The sequence below is a fragment of the Epinephelus moara genome, chromosome 10 (genome assembly GCF_006386435.1).
Source record: "Epinephelus moara isolate mb chromosome 10, YSFRI_EMoa_1.0, whole genome shotgun sequence".
Taxonomy (NCBI): Eukaryota; Metazoa; Chordata; class Actinopteri; order Perciformes; family Serranidae; genus Epinephelus; species Epinephelus moara.
In genome coordinates, this window is record NC_065515.1 from 14,629,936 (window position 1) to 14,652,752 (window position 22,817).

Here is a 22,817-nt window from a genome sequence, read left to right on the forward strand (position 1 = left end):
ACTCAATCATTTAGGATTTTTTGGAGTTGCTGCTGTTGTTCACAAACTAAAGAAATGAGAGATCATTTTTGTTTAGTTTTTCCTGAATATTTGAAGGCAAACTGTAAAACTATATCACTTATTTTGTTGCAGTCCTATTTTATTTAATTATCTAATTTGTTTTAACTAATTAGTCATAATGTCACGAATATCATTACCGCAAAAATACCCTGAAATATCTGGATATTATTTTTAGAGCTATGTTGGAGCCACAGTAACATTATTTGTGTTTCATGGTGACTACATGTAAATAGATGCAGTTTTGTTGTTTGTACACGGGGTGGCGCACTAGAGTAGGGAAACGCAGGTGATTTGGATGAGGTGCAGGTGATGAGTTGCAGGTGTGTCACTGGGGAAGCAAACAGTTTTTTGACCGTGTTAAAAAGATGAATGGAAACTTATCTTTAATGGACACTGAACAGTTGAATGGACACCAACCTGTGATGGATTCTGAAACTGTGAATTGGAAACTTACCTGAGATGAAGACTGGACATGCAACGTTCTACCTGTGTGAAGGTGAGCTCAAATCAGTGTGTCACCAGGTGCCTCAGAGAGTCAGTGGAGAGATGCACCAGAGGTTTGCAGTGCAGTAACTTATTAGTCTTCACAGCGGTTTGTGCGTGAATTAAAAGTGAATATTGTTGTTTATATTGCCTGTGGTGTTGTGTCTACTGGTGTTGATGCAGCTGTGGAGGATTTCTGACGGCAGAGGTGGATGATAATTTAGAGTTTAGGTGCGGGATGAATATGCTAATTAGATCCAGTTTCACGCATGCATTCAGCATGTCAAAAATATGTTAACTTCAGCACATGTGTTTTCTTGTGTTACCTGTTGTTACTGCTGTCAGGTGCTCTGTGTTTGAGCAGGAATACGAAGTGCATGTCGTTAAGTTTGTTAATTATACTACTGATTACGGCCGCGTTTACTATGTGTGACCGGATATTGTGTGTTGGTTTTTCAAAATAAAAGCATCCCGTCCTTGTCAGTGGGAGAATACAGGGCTATTACTGAATAACAGAAAGTGCTATGTGAGCATTGGCAATAACTTTACACAGTGCTGATAAGCATAAAAAATCACTGCGGTCAAGTGAGCCGTCATTGGCGAAAGTCCAGCCAAGCCACTTAATATAATTATAATTTGCTCATATTAAATATTAATTTAAAAAAAAAACATCCTTCATAGGTTACATAAATCTTTCAATTGATTCTTGTTCTATGTGACCCCCACTATGTCTTCATCAAATGTGATGCAGTTTTACTGTATAGTCTATAAGAAATGTAAAGGTAAAGCCTGCTAGAAATACAATACATACAAAGTTTCCTAATATTAAATAATAACTTTAAAATAATCCTTCATAGGTTATACAAATCTTTCAAAAGATTATTGTTCTAGGTGACCCCCACTATGTCTATATCCACTTTAATGTAATTTTAACTGCATAGTTTATAAGAAGTTTAAAGGTAAAGTCTGCTCAAATTACCCTATAGTATAATCATAATTTTCTCATATTAAATATTAATTTTAAAAATCCTTCATAGGTTAACATAAATCTTTCAATTGATTCTTGTATAGGTGACCCCCACTATGTCCATATCAATTTACATACAATTTTACTATAGTTTATTAGAAATTTAAAGGTAAAGTCTGCTCAAATTGTTGTGTTGATGTTATATTAGTGTCCCCTTGTAGACAAAAGTAGGTTGTGTCTGGAAAAAAGAAAAATCCACAAAACGATAATGTAAAAGGAGGCGTAAGAACAAATGCGACGGACCACTTTAAAACCCTAAGCAGTAAGAAGACACTGTAAAATATGAAATTCACATAGGCTGAAAGACGTTGTTATTGTATTTGCTTTCTCTTAATCTGTACATGTGTCTTTACATAGGCCTGGCATAACTAAAATATTATATATGACAGTTATATTAAAAGTATTCTACAGAAAGAATGCTAGAGAACACAACATGACTTACTTGAGGACAGGGAAGACATGCTAGCATTATAAACTGTCAGTTTTATACGCTCTTATTGTCACAGAGAATTAGGTATATAAACAGTGCACAGAAAACTCAAAAGGAAATTGACAAATTTATTTTATTTATATACAATATGTTTCTTGTCAAGTAATTTGAGCAGATTTTACCTTTTAAATTTCTCAAACTATACAGTAAAATTGCATCAAAGTTCACATAGACATAGTGGGGGTCACCCAGAAACAAGAATCCTATGAAAGATTTATGTAACCTATGATGACTTATTTTTAATAGATATTTAATATTAAGAAATTTTGTATTGTATTCTCATGAATTATACAGTAAAATTGTATGAAAGTTGATATGGACATAGTGGGGGTCACTCACTCAGAACAAGAATCCATTGTAAGATTTATGTAACCTATGAAAGATTATTTTAAGTTAATATTTTAATATGAGCAAATTATGATTATGTTCTAGGGTACTTTTAGCAGGCTTTTCCTTTTTAAATTTCAAAAATTATACAGTAAAATTGTATGAAAATTGACATGGACATAGTGGGGGTCACCTAGAACAAGAATCCATTGTAAGATTTATGTAACCTATGACGTAGCCTATGTTTTTGAATTAATATTTGATAAGAGGAAACTTTGATTATTCTACAGGGTTATTTGAGCAGACGTTACCTTTACATTTCTCAAACTATACAGTAAAATTGCATCAAAATTGAAACACTGAATTTCCCCCTTGGGGATTAATAAAGTAAAAAATAATAATAAAATGTGGATATAGTTGGGGGTCACCTAGAACAAGAATCCATTGAAAGATTTATGTAACCTTTTTGAAGGCTTATTTTTAATTAATATTTAATATGAGGAAACTTTTATGTTGTATTTTGAGCAGATTTTACCTTTTTTAAATTTCTCAAACTATGCAGTAAAATTGCATGAAAGGTGATGATCATAGTGGGGGTCACCTAGAACAAGAATCCATTCATAAGTTATAAAAAGCATTTTGTTTAGAGACGGGTAAAGCACATTTTTTGTTGTTTTTGAATTTGGAGCTCCTTTTTTTTATTTAAAAAAAAAAGTACAGTAAAAAAAATATATTGTAATTTAAATTCATATAATGTGCAATACAATGCACTGTTTATTTGGTATATCAATGGGAAAAACGGGGGTCTTTAACCATCCGTACCGTAATACCGCGAATAGATAAGCATCAAATCCGTGTCGCGGCTGGTGAACTTGGTGACAAACACAGGCCCGGTCCCCAGACTGAGCATATCCTCAGTGTCCACTCCAGCTGCGACTGGATTAGTCGTGTATATTCATTTTATCTGATAAGTATATTCATAACATTTTACTACCTGGCCCTAAGCCTGCTGTCATTTTGCAAAAGTGGAAGAGCAAGTTAAGTATCCCTGCACCAAACCCTACAGGACTTGACTGAAGTGCCTCCAGTAGCACATGTCCTCATGATCTCATGTCTGTTTATTCGTTTAGGCACTTTGGCATATGCGATGTTGAATAACCCTGAGGGGACAGGTGCTGTCACGTGCAAATACAACTCTAGTGCATGTCTCCCTTGCGCTGTGCATGCTTGCTCTGTGCAGACTTTGCCGGGGGAAGGACAACCACGTCCACTACTCTCGCTATGAACCATGGGAAATCCCCCAAGAAAGTTTGCAGATTTGAGGAGTCACACAAAAGGCGTCGGGGGAGTCCGGACTTGGTGATCCGACCAAGACAAGACAAGACCCGGCTGGTAGCTCCAGTCCGTCCTCATTGTTTCATCATCTCAGAAAAATCCAGATTTGGCTGCAGCGCGCTGCAAGTTGAACTTTGCTGATACTGGTTTGCCAGGTGGCGTTCAAAGGTTCTCCAGCGTGCAGCGTGCTCACTCAGGTTTAACGGTAAAACACCTGCTGCAAGGTGTGCATCAGTGAGTTTGTTTCACCTTTAAATGCCACAGTGATTCCATTTTAAAGTGTTTTTTTCTTTTGGCCATTAACTGTCTTAATATCCTGTATTTTTATTTAGTTTTCAGATGGCTTCTGCATGGCAAAGTGTCCTGTCTGTGCACCAGAGGATAGTGGACAATGGAGGTATGATGATGATACATTTTCCTACTTTAACATCTAATTCATATTGTCCTGTAGTTGTATTGTAGAGATTCCCAGTCTAAACAAGCCAATGTGTGTGAGAGTTGGGAGCTGCAGATGTTTTCCAGCTATGTTCACAATCACTGCTTTGTGTCTGGTCACATGATTAGCCACCATGCCACTTTTTAAAATGATAATCTTGTTACAGTGGTGGACACAGAGGAGTGGGAGGAACATTGACGCAAACATAGGGCGGACCCTTTCACTGTCAGACTCAAACTGCTTTCCTTTTTTCTTTTGTGCAAATGTTTTATTTTGACTTACATTCACAAAACTGCACACACACAGCAGGTCGTCTGAGCTAAACATAAAGCAGCTCGTAAAATGTGTAATTCCATCCAGAGACGTGTCCTGCAATGTATTTATTAATAGTCCCTGACACGGTGTTCTTTAATGTTCCAGACAAGAGAACGGACCCGTGGCTGCTGGTCTACTCCCCCGTCCCGGTGGCACTCATCTTCCTGGTGTACCTCTGCGTGGTCTGGGCCGGCCCTCGTCTGATGAAACACAGAGAACCCGTTGACCTCAAAGTGGTTCTCATTGTTTACAACTTTGCCATGGTCGGCCTGTCCGCCTATATGTGCTATGAGGTGAGGCTGTGCTGCTTTTTGTTCTGTTTACTCAGGTATAGAGGTTTCTGTATTATAATATAAGTGGTTATATTGGTGGTGTATCATTTCATGAAGTAACTGTGTGAATATTTCCAGTTCCTGGTCACATCCTGGCTCTCGAGCTACAGCCTCCTCTGTCAGCCTGTAGATTACAGCACCAACCCGCTGGCATTGAGGGTAAGCAAGTGTCTTTGATGTTTGTGCAGAAATTTTGTCTTTGACAAGCTGCAAGTTGAATAATTTGCAGTAAAATAACCCTATCACACACCTGACAGTGTATTTTGAAAGATAAAACTCACAGTGAACTAAATTTCTCCATTGTTTCCTCGCTCCAGATGGCCAGAGCCTGCTGGTGGTTCTTCTTCTCTAAGGTCATAGAGCTCAGTGACACAGTACGTATTTGTTAAAACGTTTGTGGTATCAGTGAAATTCAGAAAGCAGAGTTGAAACTGTAACAGCGTCCTCTGTATGAGCAGATCTTCTTCATCCTGAGGAAGAAGAACAGCCAGCTGACGTTCCTTCATGTTTACCACCACGGTACCATGATCTTCAACTGGTGGGCGGGAGTCAAGTACGTGGCCGGCGGACAGTGTAAGTCAACCTTTTTAGTCATTTACTGTGAGTGTTAGTGGCATGACCTCGTGAAAAACTGATTATGATGTCTAAATCACTCACTATCAGTGCTTGAACTCGTCCTGATCTACATGTTTGAAATACTTACAGCCTAATTCTTATTGGCACTCTTGAGTGTTTTTACATTCCTCTGTTTAAATCCTGCAGCGTTCTTTATCGGCCTGGTCAACACCTTTGTTCACATTGTGATGTATTCTTACTACGGCCTGGCTGCGCTCGGCCCTCACATGCAGAAGTACCTGTGGTGGAAGAGATACCTCACCTCTCTGCAGCTGGTGAGTGGCCCCCCGGTCTGTGTGGCAGGAGTTGTAAACACAACATGTTTGTGATATAAGCTGATTTGAGCTTTCCCCCGACTGCCTCTACAGGTGCAGTTTGTGCTGTTCCTCCTGCACACAGGCTACAACCTGTTCACAGAGTGCGACTTCCCCGACTCCATGAACGTGGTCGTGTTTGGTTACTGCGTCACCCTCATCATCCTCTTCAGTAACTTCTATTTTCAGAGCTACCTCAACAAGAAGAAGCAGAAATAAGACACAGTGGTGAGGCGTTACAAACACACTGACATGAGTTGATGTGATATCGTAATGATGAAATCTTAGATGTTTTATACTTTGTTCAGGTTTCTCTTCGCTGCGAACCAATATTCTCCCAAGCTGTAGGGGGCAGTGTATTGAAAACTCACGTCTGCAGCATGGTTCTCCATTTTCTGAACCCATCCGCATCCATGTACTTAGGCTGAATCCAAATGTCTGAGCGTCACAGCACATGCAGAGTTGTGGACTTTGCAGGTGCATTCATGGGAAGTCTGGGAGTGCTGAGGACAGTCCATACCCACAATCCATCCAGTCTACAAGGAGCCTAAAGTGGACTTTCTGCAGACTTCACTTAACAATTTCCACAGCAACAAATGACACAGGCTTGAGGCCTGTCTATCAGCGGCTTGCAGTCTCTGCCCTCCCAAACTTCATGTGGGGACAGTGAACACATCACAGTACATACGAAGTCTACGAGGGCTCAGCCTGTGAGTCCAGAGGGTGGACATTTGGATTCAGCCTTAGAAAATGCCACATGTGCATTGACGAGCAAAAACCAGCCACATGGGAAGCCAGATTTTTATGCCTCTCTGCTGGCAACAGCCATGGCCAGAGGTGTAAAGATGGTACTGTACTATGACGCCTCGCTACATGCTGTTTGTGTAGGCAGAGAGTGTCACAGAGCACAAGCATTTCATTGTAATTTTTATGTATTTTCACACACTGTGAATTTCCCTGGTGTGGGATTAACATAGTTTTATCTCATGCCAATAAACTTGAACTTGACTTTGAACTTAATTTCTGTAAGAAATGCAAATGGATTCATATTGTACATTATACCCAGAGGCAATGCCCTACAGATTACACAGGTTAAAGCACAAGAAACATTTTTGATTGAAGCAAACAACCAAATTTTAAAAAAATAAAACAAATTTGATTTCAAGAAAATGAATAGCAATGGTAAACTGATAGGCCTTTAGCTTTGATTTGAAAGTGGGCAGCGTTGTCTCAAATCTGAGCTCAGCTGGCAATTTGTTCCACATTTGAGCATCAGAAGCTGTACATGAAATAATAGCGTCTGCTGGTTTCTATGCATGCAGTGTTAATGAGTTCACACCCTCCTTTAGAGAGAAATAAAAAAAACGTAACAACAACGAAACACCGAAATGCAGATTGAAATATGTAGATTAGAGAAGAAAACAAGAGGAGGAGGGAGAGGACGTTTAATTTCCATTCAGGAGTTTTGAAATATTCAGAGTTTATATATTAACGCTGAAAAAACTGCATGTGAACATGATGTGTAGCTAAGATTGGCACAAAAAGGGGTGCACAAAAAGCATATTTTTGAACTACTGGTGTGTAGAGACACTTGCTGTAGTTTCCATCTGTCACATTTCAGGATTTTATTGATTTTGTTTTCAACTTTCCCCTGATGTCATGTTGCAATTTGAAGCTGTGAGCGAGTGTTCACATCTGCTCACGTGTGCTCTGAATGAATCAGATGGATATGTTTAACTCTCCTGCAGATTGTGAAGCTTTATGAAACTGTGAACAGCCGGAAAGAACACACCCCTAAGGTAAGAAGTGATAGGGTATTTTTATGTATTTAAATTTACCTTATTAGATTCTACTTTTACCATTTGTCTCTGCTTGTCTTACATAGGATGGAGAAGGCAGAAGCACACTGCCGCGATGAATGAGAAGAATCCAGAGACCCTCAGCAGAAAGTTCTCCCTCAGCTCCTTCTTCAACACCGATGAAAAGGAATCTTGATGGTACTGTGTGTGAAAATCCTACACGGTGCCCTCTCATGCACATGTGCCTTACTGTCAAAGCATCACAGTGTGTTCCTATGTTAAATGATTATTATGGTCCATTCACACAAAATAAAAATACCATCAGTTTATTTTAACAAGATCAGTTTTTAAAATGGTATAAAACGTATTTTGCTCTTACGATGTTCCTGCAGGAACTTTCAGTGAATAAACAGTGTAGTTTGATTTGTACTGACCTCATTGTAGATAATATTTGTATCACTATATTGTGACTAGTCGACTTGTTTTTGATGCAGTATGTAATATAATTGTCATGCTCATTTCCACAATAAAAAAATAATGCAAGTTGAGAAAGTGTAGAGGATGTAACTTTGGGTAATGAAGCCCAGACACAAGACAAAGTTCGATGCCAGCTAATTAAGATTTATATCTACATCATGGAGAAAATGAACATAAACATCTATTTTTTATTATATTAATAATATACTTTCCATGTTACCATGACTTATTTATGACGTTCCGAGTCACACTTGTAACTGTCACAAGTTAAGTCCTGCATTCAAGTACAAAAATATCAGCATTGAAATGTTCTCGAAATGCCACAATGGCCCATATCTGAATAATATACACTGATCAGCCACGACATTAAACCCGCTGACAGGTGAAGTAAATAACATTCATCATCTCATGACAGTGCAATGTCCTGCTGGGAAACCTCTGGCATTCATGTGGATGCTACTTGATACTAAAACACTGCTGCGGACCAAGTACAACACTCCCTGATGGCAGTACCCCCCCTAGACTCTGACTAGACTCTGGGGTATTGGAATGTCCCACAGACGCTCGCTCAGATTTGGATCTGGGGAAGTTGGAGGCCAGGTTGATGCCATAAGTGTTTTTGTAAGGTTCCTCGGGTTATTCCTGAGCAGTTTTTACAGTGTGGCATGGTACATAGACCCGCTGGTTGGAACACTGTCATCGGGGAGTGCCGTTGCCATGACAGAGTGTATGAGAGGGTGGGTGGTGCATGTCAACTGGCATCTACATGAATGCCAGGACCAAAAGTTTCCCAGCAGAATACTGCATTGTAAGAGGATGATCAATGTTATTCACTTCACCTGTCATTAGTTTTAATGCTGTGGCTGATCGGTGTATATTACCTGACTGGATTATCATTATTGATGCATCAGTGTGTACGTCACTGAAATGTTGCAGCTGTAAAGGCAGGTATAATATTAATTTAATGCTGTATAATCTATAATAAGATATCATAGTATAGTAGTTTACTGATGTTTTGTATCAACAATCTATCTATCTCTCTCTCTATATATATCCCTTGATGAATGTGAGTGTTTAATTACATGGAACAATACATGATGTGAGCACCAAATGAAAAGTAAGGCAAGGGAACGCCCCCTGCTGTGCTAACCACAACCAAAGCATCATGTAAAACAAGTTAAGCAGGAAGTGATTATAAATCTTCTCAGTACTTGTCACCTAAGTTTATCTGTGACAAGGTGTTTACCAGTGAGCAGATATTTATCTTTAAATGCTGGAGATTTTAGTGTGTTTTTTTCTTCCTTTTGTTAACTCTCTTTATATCTTGTATTTTTATTTATTTTCCAGATGGCTTCTGCATGGCAGAGTGTCCTGTCTGTGCACCAGAGGATAGTGGACAATGGAGGTATGATTATTTTTTACCTTGCCACTTTTTAAAACTTGTATCTTGTTACAGCGGTGGACATATAGGAGTTGGAGGAACAGAGGCTCAAACATAGTGATGACCCTTTCATTTTCAGGCAGAAACTGACTTATTTTTCTCCGGTGCCAATTTATTTATTTGTGAATTTAATATTTAATATGACATTCACAAAACTGCACTCCCAACAGGTTATCTGAGCTGAACTGGAACAAGACGAACTGAAAAAGCCTGATATTTCCTGTAAAACAACAATCCGTGCTGAATGTTTAGGCAGATCAAGGGGAAATGTGTCCTTTAATATATTTATAAATTTGTAAATGTATTCATTTGTAAATAGTCCCTGACACAGAGCTCTGCTATGTTCCAGACAAGAGGACGGACTCATGGCTGCTGGTCTACTCCCCCGTCCCGGTGGCACTCATCTTCCTGGTGTACCTCTGCGTGGTCTGGGCCGGCCCTCGTCTGATGAAACACAGAGAACCCGTTGACCTCAAAGTGGCTCTCGTTGTTTACAACTTTGCCATGGTCGGCCTGTCTGGCTACATGTGCTATGAGGTGAGGCTGTGCTGCATTCTGTTCTGTTAAGTGGTTATACTGGTGGTGTATCTTTTCATGAAGTAACTGTGTGAATATTTCCAGTTCCTGGTCACATCCTGGCTCTCGAGCTACAGCCTCCTCTGTCAGCCTGTAGATTACAGCACCAGCCCGCTGCCACTGAGGGTAAGCAAGTGTCTTGTGCAGAAAATTTGGTCTTTGACAAGCTACAAGTTGAATAATTTGCAGTAAAATAATCCCAACAGACACCTGACTGTATATTTTGAAAGATAAAACACAGTTACCTGAATAAATAATCTGTAAAACTCCATTGTTTCCTCGCTCCAGATGGCCAGAGTCTGCTGGTGGTTCTTCGTCTCTAAGGTCATAGAGCTCAGTGACACCGTACGTATTTGTTAAAACGTTTGCGGTATCAGTGAAATTCATAATTCAGAGTTGAAACTCTAACAGCCTCCTCTGTATGAGCAGATCTTTTTCATCCTGAGGAAGAAGAACAGCCAGCTAACGTTCCTTCATGTTTACCATCACTGCACCATGATCTTCAACTGGTGGGCGGGAATCAAATATGTGCCTGGCGGACAGTGTAAGTCAAGTGCTCTCTGTTAGTGTACATTCACAGCAGCAGTCCAGGATGGGGAATGTGGGTCTGATTCAAAATAAACTACAGTGCCCATGTAGGAACATGTCACATTTATAATTATATATGCATTGTAGTTTATTTTGAACCAGTCCCACATTCCCCATCCTGCCATCCTGGACTGCTGCTGTGAATGTGTATTAATCCACAGCTGAAAATAGTCCCCGACAAACACACCATTTACTCCTGTAGTATACTCACATAGATAGATACATACTGTCTTCATGCCCATAAGGAAATTCTTGCATCCAGTAGCTCACATGAAGTCACATAAAAACCACAACAACATGTGATTATTTATTAATTCATTGGCTTGAATCCAGGTAGCGCTACGAGGACGTGCTGCCACTCAGTACAGCACATGTTTAACATTTGCTACAAACTACAGAGCCCTGCTGTGTTCATGTATTAGAATCAGAATCAACTTTAATAGCCAATTATTTTGCCTTATTCAGTTTAATAATGCCACTTCACCAGTGACAGCTGTGATAGCAGACATTCAGCTTTGTCCCCAGGAGCTTCAGACGGAGTGAGTGGGTGTTTATTGTGTAGTGGTATGATGGTGCTTAAATAAAAATAATGCAAAAGCACATGTGCTAATTGAAAAAAATGGGGGAAAACCCTCGAACAAAAGATAGTGCTGCAACAACAACATGTGTTGTTGTAAAACTTGACAATAAGAACACAACAAAGTCAACAATGAGAAAACAAAGTAATTTCTTTATTATTCCCTGAGGTGATTAATTCTTATTCTCCATCTTCTTTGTAGTCAAATGCTTTCTAGTCCATTAACTGGTTGCTTCATAAATGCAAATAACAATAGCCTAATTACTGTGTGTGAAATGCTCTAAACGAAACTGTAATACTAACAAAATGTTACTACGTCATCCCATCCTGTGTCATCGGTGTCTGCTGCCTCACAAGCTGAAACTTGTACCAGCTGTTACTCAATTTACTCACAGTGAGGACTTGATCTCTCCAGCTTAAATAGATGAATGAACCACCCCATTTCTGTCTGAGTGTTTTTACATTCCTCTGTTTAAACCCTGCAGCGTTCTTCATCGGCCTGGTCAACACCTTTGTTCACACTGTGATGTATTCTTACTACGGCCTGGCTGCGCTCGGCCCTCACATGCAGAAGTACCTGTGGTGGAAGAGATACCTCACCTCTCTGCAGCTGGTGAGTGGCCTCCTGCTCTGTGTGGCAACACTTGTGAATAAATAAAATACAAAATGTTTGAAGTGAGCTGCCTCTCCAGGTGCAGTTCCTGCTGGTCCTCCTGCACTCAGGCTACAACCTGTTCACAGAGTGCGACTATCCCGACTCCCTGAACCTGTTGGTGTTTGGTTACTGTGTCACCCTCATCGTCCTCTTCAGTAACTTCTACTGTCAGAGCTACCTCAACAAGAAGAAGCAGAAATAAGACACAGTGGTGAGGTGTTACACACAAACACGCAAGACGTAGAGGGTGTTGTCCCTGTGTGCAGTACTCACTAGTGTCCACTAGAGGGAACAACATGCCAACAGTGTGAACAGTTGTCTCATGGTGCTCATTATCAAGAGTCAGAGTCTTTATTCACTGTCTATTAAATATCTACCGGTCTATGTGCTGGACTTGATTTGATCTTTGAACAGATAGTAACGCTTTGCTGTCAAACTTTAACATTAAATATTTTATGACACTAACTCGGTGACAAACTGGCTGGGGCCTTCGTTGCTGCGTGTGAGTGTTGGAGATATTGGAGAGACAACGATTTTCTTTCTACTGAACTAGATAGATAGATAGATAGATAGATAGATAGATAGATAGATAGATAGAACTCTGTATTTTCAGGCTGACTGGTGATACACAATATATATCTCGGTATTTTCTACGAAATGGGCTACATGTTGCAAGTCAAAGACACATTTGAGACGTCACAAGCACTTTTATAAAAACAGACTGATCAAAATAAAATGCAAAGACAGGGATTTTATTCCCTGTTTGAAAGTAAACAGCTGCACAACAAGTAAAGGAAACATGATATAAAATAAATAGCAGGGCTGTACGTTACTGTTTTTGCACACAGCAGTGGAGCTGCAGAGGTTTAAAGGTTTGCAGCACAGGACACTAAACTGTAACATGACTATAAAAGTATCAAGTAGGCCTAAGTCCAATGTAGTTTGACACAATTAAAAATCTTTGTGGGAGGAGTTAAAAAGTTTTCCATGGCCTTTCAAATGAATCTAGTGCTGGAAAATGATTTGAATATTTTTTATTGCACAGAGCATCAAAAGAGAGGTTGAGGACGGGAGGGAGTGAGAGACACTTTGTCCGTGTTACATACGCCTTTTTATATGAAACATCTGAGTTTTCGCTGCATTTTTTAAACACATCTGTTGCCTGCATCCAGGCGCTGTCTCAGTGTCACACATTAAACTACGACTACCAAGAAGAACGGTGACGCACTAGGTCTATCTCACACACAAACTAGCAAACAAACGCTCATCTGACACAATCAAACAGCTCTGTCCCCCACACATGCAGCACAGCGCTGTATCGCACATGTGTTGAGGTCATTTCATTCAGATCACAGACTGATTCAGCGTAGCACGTGCACATATAGACCGTCATCGTACTGTAGACTAATTAACAGATTAGTCAGAAGAGCAGCTCTGTGTCTCTTGGTGTTGGTGGAGAACTCGTGAGTGAGGCTGAGCTGTGCAGAGAGCGTGAGAGAGGAGAGATGCACACTGGCATGTGTTATGTAACACAACTTGACTTTATATTGATATAAACTGAATTGTCTAAATCTATATCTTGCTTGAAAAATATATTGTTATATCACCCAGCCCTAGTCAGCAGTACCTGCAGCACCAGGAGTGGACAGAAAGCATGTTATTGTGCTTCTGCTGTGTACAGAAACATGCTGTTTCCATGTGCCACATTACAGACTGTCTGTGATTTTACCCCTGATATAACGCTGCAATTTGAAGCTGCACTTTAAAAACTTTTTAAGAAGTGTTTTGGTTCCTGTGATTATTAAATTGAGCTGTAACAGATTTAACGTCAATCATTTCTCTCTCCCTGTCTCTCTTAGGATGGGAAAGGCAGACGCACACCGACCCAGTGAATGAGAAGCAACCACAAACCTCAAAAAACCCCAAACTGAGTGCAGCTCACAGCGACAGCAGTCATCTCTCCCTCAGCTCCTACAACTCAGTTAAACAGGAATCTTGATGGTACTGTTTGTGTGAAAGTCCCACATTGTTCTGCCTCCTCGTGCACATGATGTTCCTTATTGTCAAAGAATTATAGTATGTTACCATGTGAAGGTATTATGGGTTTGTTGAAGGTGGCGGTGCTGTTTGTGCTGAGAAAGCCATGTATAATGTAAGGTAAAGGAGACTGTTGGGTCGGTGCGGGGAGCAGTGAGTCCTGGCATTAGGGGAGTGTCTCTGGGACGCTAGAGATCACTGTCTAGCCTCCCGGAGGTGTCGTGGGAGCAACTAGACGAAACACTGGTGAAAGGAGGTTCCCACCTGATGACCCCAAAGACATGTTGGTTATCACTGCTCATTGGTCTGTATAGTTAAGCCTTGCCATGATAGCTTATCATAGGGCTTAGGAGGTTATTCACTGAGTGCTGATCCTTTTCTAGAGCACAAACTTATTGTGTTTAATTGAACTTATTATGGTCCCATCACATTAAATAGAAAATATCATCAAATTATTTTAACAGGTTCAGTTTTACAACAGAATAAGATTAAGAAAAAGTATATGATGTTTCTGTAGGAACTCTCAGTGAATCACCAGTGTAGTTTGATTTATAATGACCTCAGTGTAGATAATGTTTCCATCATTTATACTCAGTATGTAATATAACTGTCATGTTATTTCCACAATAAAATTAATGCAAGACCCACACAAGACAAAGTTTGATGCCAGCTAATCAAGATTTATCATCTATATTTATATCATGGAGAAAGTGATCAAAAACATCTGCTATTTTTTATAATAATATACTGTCAATGCTATTTTTTTTTTGTATAAAAGTTTATTTTGTAATAACTTGGTGTGTCGAAGGAGCCAATGATGCAAGTATTCAGAAAATAAAAGCTCTGAATACTAAATACCACTGGCTGTACGACATGCTGAGTCATACTTGTTACTGTAAGTAAAAGCCCTGCATTCAAAAATCATACTGAAGTGAAAATGCAAAAATATCAGTGTTAAAATATACTTAAAGTATTCATGCAGAATATTGTATCAAACTTTATTTATATAGCACTTTTGATACAAACAATGCAACGCAAAGTGCTTTACACAATAAAAAGACAATGAATAAAATAAACAATTTTAGATCCATCAATGAATAAGTAAATAAATAAATTAAAATAAATAAATACGTAACAAAATGGAAGAATATGCCAGCAAAAAAAACAGATTAATACAAATTAATAAATAAATACACAATAAAATAAAAAAGATAAATAAAAATAGGAGTTTGCTTTAAAAACCTCAACACTCTGCAGCCCTGTATTATTGTATGTGACTTTATTGGATAATAATTATTGATGCATCAGTGCGTACATTCCTTTAAGGTTGTAGTTGGTAAAGGCAGGTCTAATTTAATTTACTTTATATAGTGCTTTGTAGTTTAATCTAGAATAACACATCATAATTTAGTACGTTGCATTTTTTGAAAAATAATATTTTGTGTTTATTAATCTAAATCTGTATCTCTAAATAATTAAATAAATTATCTTTCTATGCCCCATGATGGACAAGAGAGCATTTACTTGTGTGTGTAATTAAAAAGCAGCAAATGAAATTTAAAATAATAATGATAGTCACATTATGGTGGGAAACAGCGCCCTCTGCTGTGGTGATCGTGTATCGACCAAATGATCCGGTCTAAAAAAGAAAAAAAGAAAAAAAGATAGTGAAGAGAAACAGGAAATGATTCAAATCTTCTCAGCGCTCTTTCGTGATCACTGAAGTTCATTTTGTTTCCAGGTTTCAAGATGGCTTCTGCATGGCAAAGTGTCCTGTCTGTGCACCAGAGGATAGTGGACAATGGAGGTATGAGGATGAATATTTTTCCTGCATGTAGACTTCAGTCTCAACAATACACAGTGTGTGTGGGAGTTAGTAGCTGCAGATGTGCTCTCTAGTTTGTCTTCGCATGACTGTCACATGATTAGCCACCATGCTACATGTGTAAGTGATTATACTGTAACAGTGGGGGGGACAGAGGAGTGGGAGGAACAGCGACACTAACATACAGAGGACACTTTGATTGTCAAGTTTACAAAGTTCAAGTTTATATCTGCATTTGAATGAGGATTTGGTTTGCATGAACAGAGCTGCACACACAACAGGTCATCTGAGCTGAACTGGAACAAGACAAACTGTAAAAACCTGGCATTTCCTGTGCAGACTAAAACAAAATTCCTTGTAGAGAGTTTGGGCAAGTCAAGGCAGCTATTTAAACGTGTAATTCCAGCCAGAGATGTGTCCTGTAATGTATTTATTCATTTGTAAATAGTCCCTGACACAGAACTCTATGTTCCAGACAAGAGGACGGACCCATGGCTGCTGGTCTACTCCCCCGTCCCGGTGGCACTCATCTTCCTGGTGTACCTCTGTGTGGTCTGGGCCGGCCCTCGTCTGATGAAACACAGAGAACCCGTTGACCTCAAAGTGGTTCTCATTGTTTACAACTTTGCCATGGTCGGCCTGTCTGGCTACATGTTCTGTGAGGTGAGGCTGTGCTGTGATTTGCTCTGTTTCAACAAGTAAAAAATTAACCATGAGCACAGTGATGATGGAAACACTCACGTTTGCAGCTTTTACCTGCTGCTTCCTCTTAGGAACTTCTGTTTTTTGATAGAAACGGTTATGTTTCTGGTGTTTCATGAAGTGATTGTGTAAACATTTCCAGTTCCTGGTCACATCCTGGCTCTCGAGCTACAGCCTCCTCTGTCAGCCTGTAGATTACAGCACCAACCCGCTGGCACTGAGGGTAAGCAAGTGTCCTGTGCAGAAGTTTCACAAGCTACAAGTTGAATATAATTCACATTATAATAATCCTACAGAGTAAAACCCACATTTCTCCATTGTTTTAATCCTCCAGATGGCCAGAGCCTGCTGGTGGTTCTTCTTCTCTAAGGTCATAGAGCTCAGTGACACTGTACGTATTTATTTAAACATTTCCTGTATCGGTAAAATTCAGAATGCAGAGTTAAAACTAACAGCGTCCTCTGTATGAGCAGATCTTCTTCATCCTGAGGAAGAAGGACAGCCAGCTGACGGTCCTCCACATTTTCCACCACGGCCCCCTGATGTTCAACTGGTGGGCAGGAATCAAGTATGTGCCCGGCGGACAGTGTAAGTCAACCTTTTTAGTCATTTGCTATAAGTGGTATGATGATATATAAAAAACGGCGTGTACACGTTGTGGATGGAGATTGTTGCTTTAAGGAAACACTTTACATTAAAGCTGGGGTAGGTAGTTTAATTTTGGCGTCACTGGGCAAAAATCCCATGATAAACTTCAAGCATATTGTAAAATTAGCAGGTAGTAAGGCCCTTATAAGGTGTTTATTAACAAAAGTATGTGTTAATAAGACTATATTAGTGTTCTTACCAGACATTAACACGTCAAACTTGTTGATAATGTATAAATTTTATAATTTATACTGCTTAAAATCATTAATAGAAGCTAAGGATGCATGGTATTGGATTTACCGATATACTCATTTGGCTGATAACCGATACTGCTATCGATATATCTACTTTTTTCCCCACCTAATTTTAGTGGTTATCAAGTCTCTTCTGTCGTGGAATTAACATCATAATATACATGCATGCTCTTGACGTGACAGCCCACCAGCAGATGGAGACATGAAATACAATACTTTCCGATGTACGTAATATTCATTCATTGTGCAAAATAAGAAAAAACATGTTGACAGATTCTAATGGTTCATTTTAAATCCAACGTCGGCGCATACTATCATGCATCCTTTATAAAAGCCCTGTTAGGTTTCTTATCATTGTTTAAAACAGCATTACAAACTCATTTTTCAAGTCTTACTACCTTACCCATTGTGTCATTGTTAAACCTTTACTCAGCTTTATATTATTTTGTTTATTGACAGTAATGCATAACTTTATTGCGCATTTATTAGCAAGCAGCTCTGCTTTTTGCAGCTACATGGTTCAGGTTAACAAATCCTTTATTATACACTTATCAACAGTTAACTGAGCTATGTGTATAAATTATCAAGCCCCTTATAAGTGCTTATAATCAAACAGTAAACATGTTTATGATGCCATTATTAACACTAATATTTTCCTAGTAACACATGATGTTAATGAGCATTTTATAAGGAACTTATTTCCTTTTAACTACCTTATAACAAGGACCTTAATATAAAGCCTTACTGGGATATGTCTGGAGATTATGAAGGTGCATTTTCAACAAATCCCATGAACAGACCAAACCCAACATTAAATTGTTCCAGGAACAAGTATCGTCTGTGAAGCCAAAGTCCGTTTTATTTTTATTCCATGTAATCCAAAATCTACTAAAAGAAATAAACGAGCCGCAGTGTTGTGCTGGGTGATGTATTCCTAAAGAGAGATTGTAGGTTATTTTCAATGTGTATTAACAGCTGAAAATAGTCCCTGACAATCACATGGTTTACTCCTGTTAGAGTAATATTTGGTGTCCTGTTGTTTTAATCCCTTAAGCATTTTTTAATGCAACTATATACTTGTGATGTATTTAAAAGAAAAAAAAAATTACGTCCTCTGTAGGAGGAAATAGTCTTTGGACTAAGTGCCACAGACAGGTTCAGGGAGATCGAGGAACACATTGTTGTTTTTGGTCTTTTCACGGGATTTATTGACAATATAAAAAACTAATGAAATAAAACCAGCTACAGAAGCGCACCTTTAACAAGATTTGTACACTCCTTTGAATACGCCCTTTAACAAGATCACTGAACTTGGATTGTTGAAGGAGGCTTGCAAAGAATGTGTGCTTATTTTCATTCCTAAGATATCTGACATTTAGTTTTGTTCCCTGGACCTTAACACGCAGTGGGTGAGAGGTGTGTTTATGTGGTGATGTTTACATTGACAAATAATCCAAAAGCACACTAAAAAGAGACTGAATCAGAAAACATTTCATTCAGAGAACAAAGTTATTTCTCTGCCACTCCTTAAGCTCATTAATTCTTACTGTCCATTGTCTTTGTGGTCAATTAATGCAAAAATAACTTAATTTCAATTTCATTTTATGTTACTGAAAGGCTCAGAAACTAAACTGTGATACTTACAGAAAGTTTTGGTATCCTCAAGGCATCTTACTGCATCATTCCACTGTGTCTGCTGCCTCACAAGCTGAAACTTGTACCTGTTCAAACTTAATTCACCCACTGTCAGTACTTGTATTCTCCCTTTATCCTCTCTCCTTTTATCAAAGGTTTGAAACATTTTTACTGGCTTACATCAATTCACAAGTGTTTCTGCATGTCTCTGTTTGAATCCTGCAGCGTTCTTCATCGGCCTGATCAACTCCTTTATTCACACTGTTATGTATTCTTACTACGGCCTGGCTGCGCTCGGCCCTCACATGCAGAAGTACCTGTGGTGGAAGAGATACCTCACCTCTCTGCAGCTGGTGAGTGGCCTCCTGCTCTGTGTAGGAAAAATCTTCTGCTGGAAGGTCCTGGCATTCATGTGACATGCAACACTCACTGAAACACTGTTGCAGACCAAGTGTCCCTCCCTCATGGCCACGGCACCTCCAGCAAGTCAGTGCTTCATGCCACACTGCAAAACTGCTCAGGAATGGCCCGAGGAACGTGACCTAGAGCTCAAGGTGTCAACTTGGCCTCAGAATTCCCCACAACCCAATCTGGTTCAGCATCTGTGGGACAGGCTGGTACAACAGAGGTCCTGTGTCCATGCCTCAATAGGTCAGACCCACGCTGGGGCCTCTGATCTGTCAAGGCATGGACACAGGATCTCTGGGGGTGTCCTATAGTGTCTGGCACCAGGGAGTTGGTAGCAGATCCTTTCTGTCCTGTGGGTTGCCAGGTAAGGTACTAACATGTCCCACCAATGCTCGATCGGATTAGGATCTGGCGAATGTTGGAGGCTAGGTCGATGCCTTGAGTTCTTCGTCAAGAGTCTCGGGGCCATTCCTGAGCAGTTTTGGCACTGCCATCAGGGGTGTACTGTTGTCATGAGGGGGTGGTGCATGTGAAGTGGAATCCACATGAATGCCGGAACCCGTTTCCCAGCAGAACATTGCATTGCACCAAGATGGTCAATGTTATTCAAATGTTGTGGCTGGTCGGTGTATGACACAAATTTGTGAAGTACGCTAATCTGAGCGTTTCTTTCTGCCTCTCCAGGTGCAGCTTATGCTCTTCCTCCTGCACTCAGGCTACAACCTTTTCGCAGACTGCGACTTCCCTGACTCCATGAACCTGTTGGTGTTTACCTACTGCATCACCCTCTTTGTCCTATTCGGTAACTTCTACTATCAGAGCTACCTCAGGAAGAAGAAGCAGAAATAAGATGCAGCGGTGAGGTACTACACATAATCACACTGAGGCTTTGAGCGTTTTTTTTCTGCTGTGTGCAGTACTCACTAGTGTCCACTAGAGGGAACAACATGCCCATAGTATGAATGTTTTCTTATAGTGCTCATAATCGAATGTCAGACTGAAACACTTAATTTTACAGGCCTGTATAAGTAATGTGAACAATTTAAGTTCTCTCTGCATTTTTTTTAGTACCATATATTAAGTTCAGACACATTGCAAAAAAAGAGACATGATCATTCAATTTATTTTTTAAATTGAGAAATGACAAACATTCAAATGATTGCTGTAAACAAACTGTACATTTTTTACATATAATAACGTAGGTTTGTTTTTCTGCATTATTGCAGAATTAATGAGTCCAAACCCTCCTTCCGAGATAAATCCAAAAAGAAAAAACACTTAACGTAATATGGAAATGCAAACATTATATTCCCCATTGCTAAAACAACACGGCAAATTGATATATTCTTTTCTACACTTCAGTCTAAAACAGATTGAAAGATGTAGATTAGAGAGAAAACACATGTCGAGGAGGGAGGGAGCGGACATTTCCATTCAGGACTGTTGGGTTTGAAATGTATATGTTAAAGGGATAGTTTGGATCTTTCAGAAGTGGGGTTGTATTTTCTTGTTTGGAAAAGCAGGCAAAGGTATTGCCAAGGAAGCTAGGTGACGCACTGCTTTGGAGGGAGGTGGGGCAGCAGCATTTTGTCCAGGGTTACGCCACATTTAGAAGATTTTCACTGTGGACTGGGGCTGCCCACTAGCTCACTCGGTAGAGCAGGTGCCCCTGGTGCAGAACTGACACAACAGCCATGGGTTCAATACCGACCCATGGCTGTGGGTCTTTACAGACAGCCCTCCCTGAGAGGGAACTAAAGCTTTTATGTTTGCTGTCTTTAAAGCTACCAGACTTTTTTTACCTAGCAAAACACCAGAGTTGCTCATCTACCTTTGCCTCAATGTGTTAGTTTGTTTGTTAGTGTGAGACTTCTGTGAGGCTGAACAAGCCATTAAAATGGCAAAGTCACACAACAACACAAACAAACTAAGCGATCGAGGCAGCGGCAGACCAGCAGCTCCTGTGCTTTGTCAGGTAAAATCACTGTTTTTGTCAAAGGAGTCTGGTAGCTGTAAAAATAACATGTTAAGTTCCCCGTCAGAAAGGGCTGTCTGGCTGCAAAGGTGAATTAAAGAAAATATTTTAAATCTAGCATACACCTAAACTGACTGATATTTTTAGGTGGCTAAAATGTGTTTAGCTGCTGGCCTCGTGCAAAGCAGTACAGTGCTCCCCCCCACTAAAAAAAAATCCAAACTATCCCTTTACACTGAACAAATGTAACGTGTACATGATGAGTTTACGACCAATAACTGTAATTCTGAGTCTAAGAAATAAAGCTTGTGGATCTTTGAACGGCCGAAACGCACATCTTTTTTTAAAAAATATTTTTGCTTTGTCATTTACTGTACTTTTTTGACTTGTCATTCCTTCTTTTCAAATGAGTAAAAATTTTCAAGAGCAAGCACCAGATCTTTGTCTTTTGTTCATGAATTACTGGATAACTTTACATAAGATACAGCAATTACTGTTTGGTTAAACTGGTCACAACTGGAAACCATAAGCAACTGATGACCAGACATCTGTTTTAAAGGGTCAAAAGCCTTAAAGGTTAAGAACCGCTGTTCTTACCTACTTTGACGTTTGCATTTCAGCCGCTCAGATACTGTAGTATCAGGAAGAAGAGAAAAGAGGATCCAAGTATGAGAAGATGGGTGTGGTGAAGCGTGCCCTGCTCCAGTGTTGCTCTATGTCTCCGTGTAGACAGAGGACATGTGGCTCATGCTGCGGTCAAAGTTGCCCACCTGGAAGAAGATGCTCTCCTCAGGGCTGGAGGAGAACTGGCACCCTGCACCGCCCTGAAGCTCCTGGGTCAGGTTGAAACCTGGGACAGAAACAATGTGGACCAGTTTGTTAAACATTTGGATTAAACCATTCAGGTGATTTATTATGGTACGGTTTGGGTTAGGGATGCACCAATTGGCCGATAGAGTCGCCGTGTTGATTGCCATCTGCCTAAGATGACATTCACTGATGGCAGTGGCCGCTGTTTTTCTGTTGTATTACATTAATTTTGGGCAGGCTAAAAAGCAGGGCTCGAGACTAATGGCATCTTATTGTCCCAGGTACAACAGAAAACATGTTTGGGACAAACGGAGGTCTTTCCCAGGACAACTCCAGGGTTCAAAGGACACAGTATCTCACTGGTGACGCACCCAATTGTTTTCCTGATAATGCTGCATTGTAAACAACAAATCCATGTCGAAATTGGTAGGAAGAAAGCTAGTTAATGTTAGCTGTTAGCAGCCGGTGGCCAGAGCTAACAGCTAATGGAGGTTGCAGTGAGTTACATCATGATACATTCGAGTTCTACTAAGTAAAAATGAGTACTTGTTGAAGGTAAATTATACCATTATTATGATATGTTATCTCAAATGTAATTTTTGGCAAGAAACTTGAATAAATCAGTCGTTTGAAGGAGAACTTTGCTGATGTTTTCACAACAATATAAAATAGATTT

At 39.7% G+C, this 22,817-nt stretch overlaps 4 protein-coding genes across 6 annotated transcripts in view; 3 read left to right on the plus strand and 1 right to left on the minus strand.

Annotated features, from left to right (window-relative positions):
* Positions 1-3,658: 3,658 nt before the first annotated feature.
* elovl8b (ELOVL fatty acid elongase 8b) lies at positions 3,659-8,085 on the plus strand. Of its 2 annotated transcripts, none has more exons than XM_050054558.1 (10): positions 3,659-3,956; positions 4,055-4,119; positions 4,579-4,766; positions 4,884-4,964; positions 5,123-5,179; positions 5,264-5,378; positions 5,568-5,695; positions 5,789-5,962; positions 7,483-7,533; positions 7,620-8,085. In XM_050054558.1, exons 2-8 carry the CDS (start codon positions 4,062-4,064, stop codon positions 5,951-5,953), a joined length of 792 nt encoding a protein of 263 aa, XP_049910515.1. In that variant the 5' UTR covers positions 3,659-3,956; positions 4,055-4,061; the 3' UTR covers positions 5,954-5,962; positions 7,483-7,533; positions 7,620-8,085. The 2 variants fall into 2 exon arrangements, with proteins under 2 accessions (XP_049910515.1, XP_049910516.1); XM_050054559.1 differs by having other exon boundaries at positions 3,659-3,946.
* A 1,135-nt stretch (positions 8,086-9,220) lies between these two features.
* On the plus strand, positions 9,221-15,051 carry LOC126396461 (elongation of very long chain fatty acids protein 4-like). Its single transcript, XM_050054560.1, has 9 exons — positions 9,221-9,258; positions 9,358-9,415; positions 9,801-9,988; positions 10,073-10,153; positions 10,316-10,372; positions 10,457-10,571; positions 11,678-11,805; positions 11,885-12,058; positions 13,707-15,051. The coding sequence occupies exons 2-8, from the start codon at positions 9,358-9,360 to the stop codon at positions 12,047-12,049; spliced, it is 792 nt and encodes a 263-aa protein (XP_049910517.1). The 5' UTR covers positions 9,221-9,258; the 3' UTR covers positions 12,050-12,058; positions 13,707-15,051.
* A 494-nt stretch (positions 15,052-15,545) lies between these two features.
* On the plus strand, positions 15,546-21,652 carry LOC126396458 (elongation of very long chain fatty acids protein 4-like). Its single transcript, XM_050054557.1, has 7 exons — positions 15,546-15,691; positions 16,185-16,372; positions 16,554-16,634; positions 16,746-16,802; positions 16,885-16,999; positions 19,174-19,301; positions 20,041-21,652. Exons 1-7 carry the CDS (start codon positions 15,634-15,636, stop codon positions 20,203-20,205), a joined length of 792 nt encoding a protein of 263 aa, XP_049910514.1. The 5' UTR covers positions 15,546-15,633; the 3' UTR covers positions 20,206-21,652.
* Positions 20,859-22,817, minus strand: part of LOC126396457 (zinc finger protein GLIS1) — a 92,882-nt gene continuing 90,923 nt past the window's right edge. For both annotated transcript variants that reach the window (XM_050054555.1, XM_050054556.1), the window contains one exon: positions 20,859-22,181. In XM_050054555.1, coding sequence (XP_049910512.1) covers positions 22,045-22,181 — 137 coding nt within the window. In that variant the 3' untranslated portion in view covers positions 20,859-22,044. The remainder of the gene's footprint in view (positions 22,182-22,817) is intronic.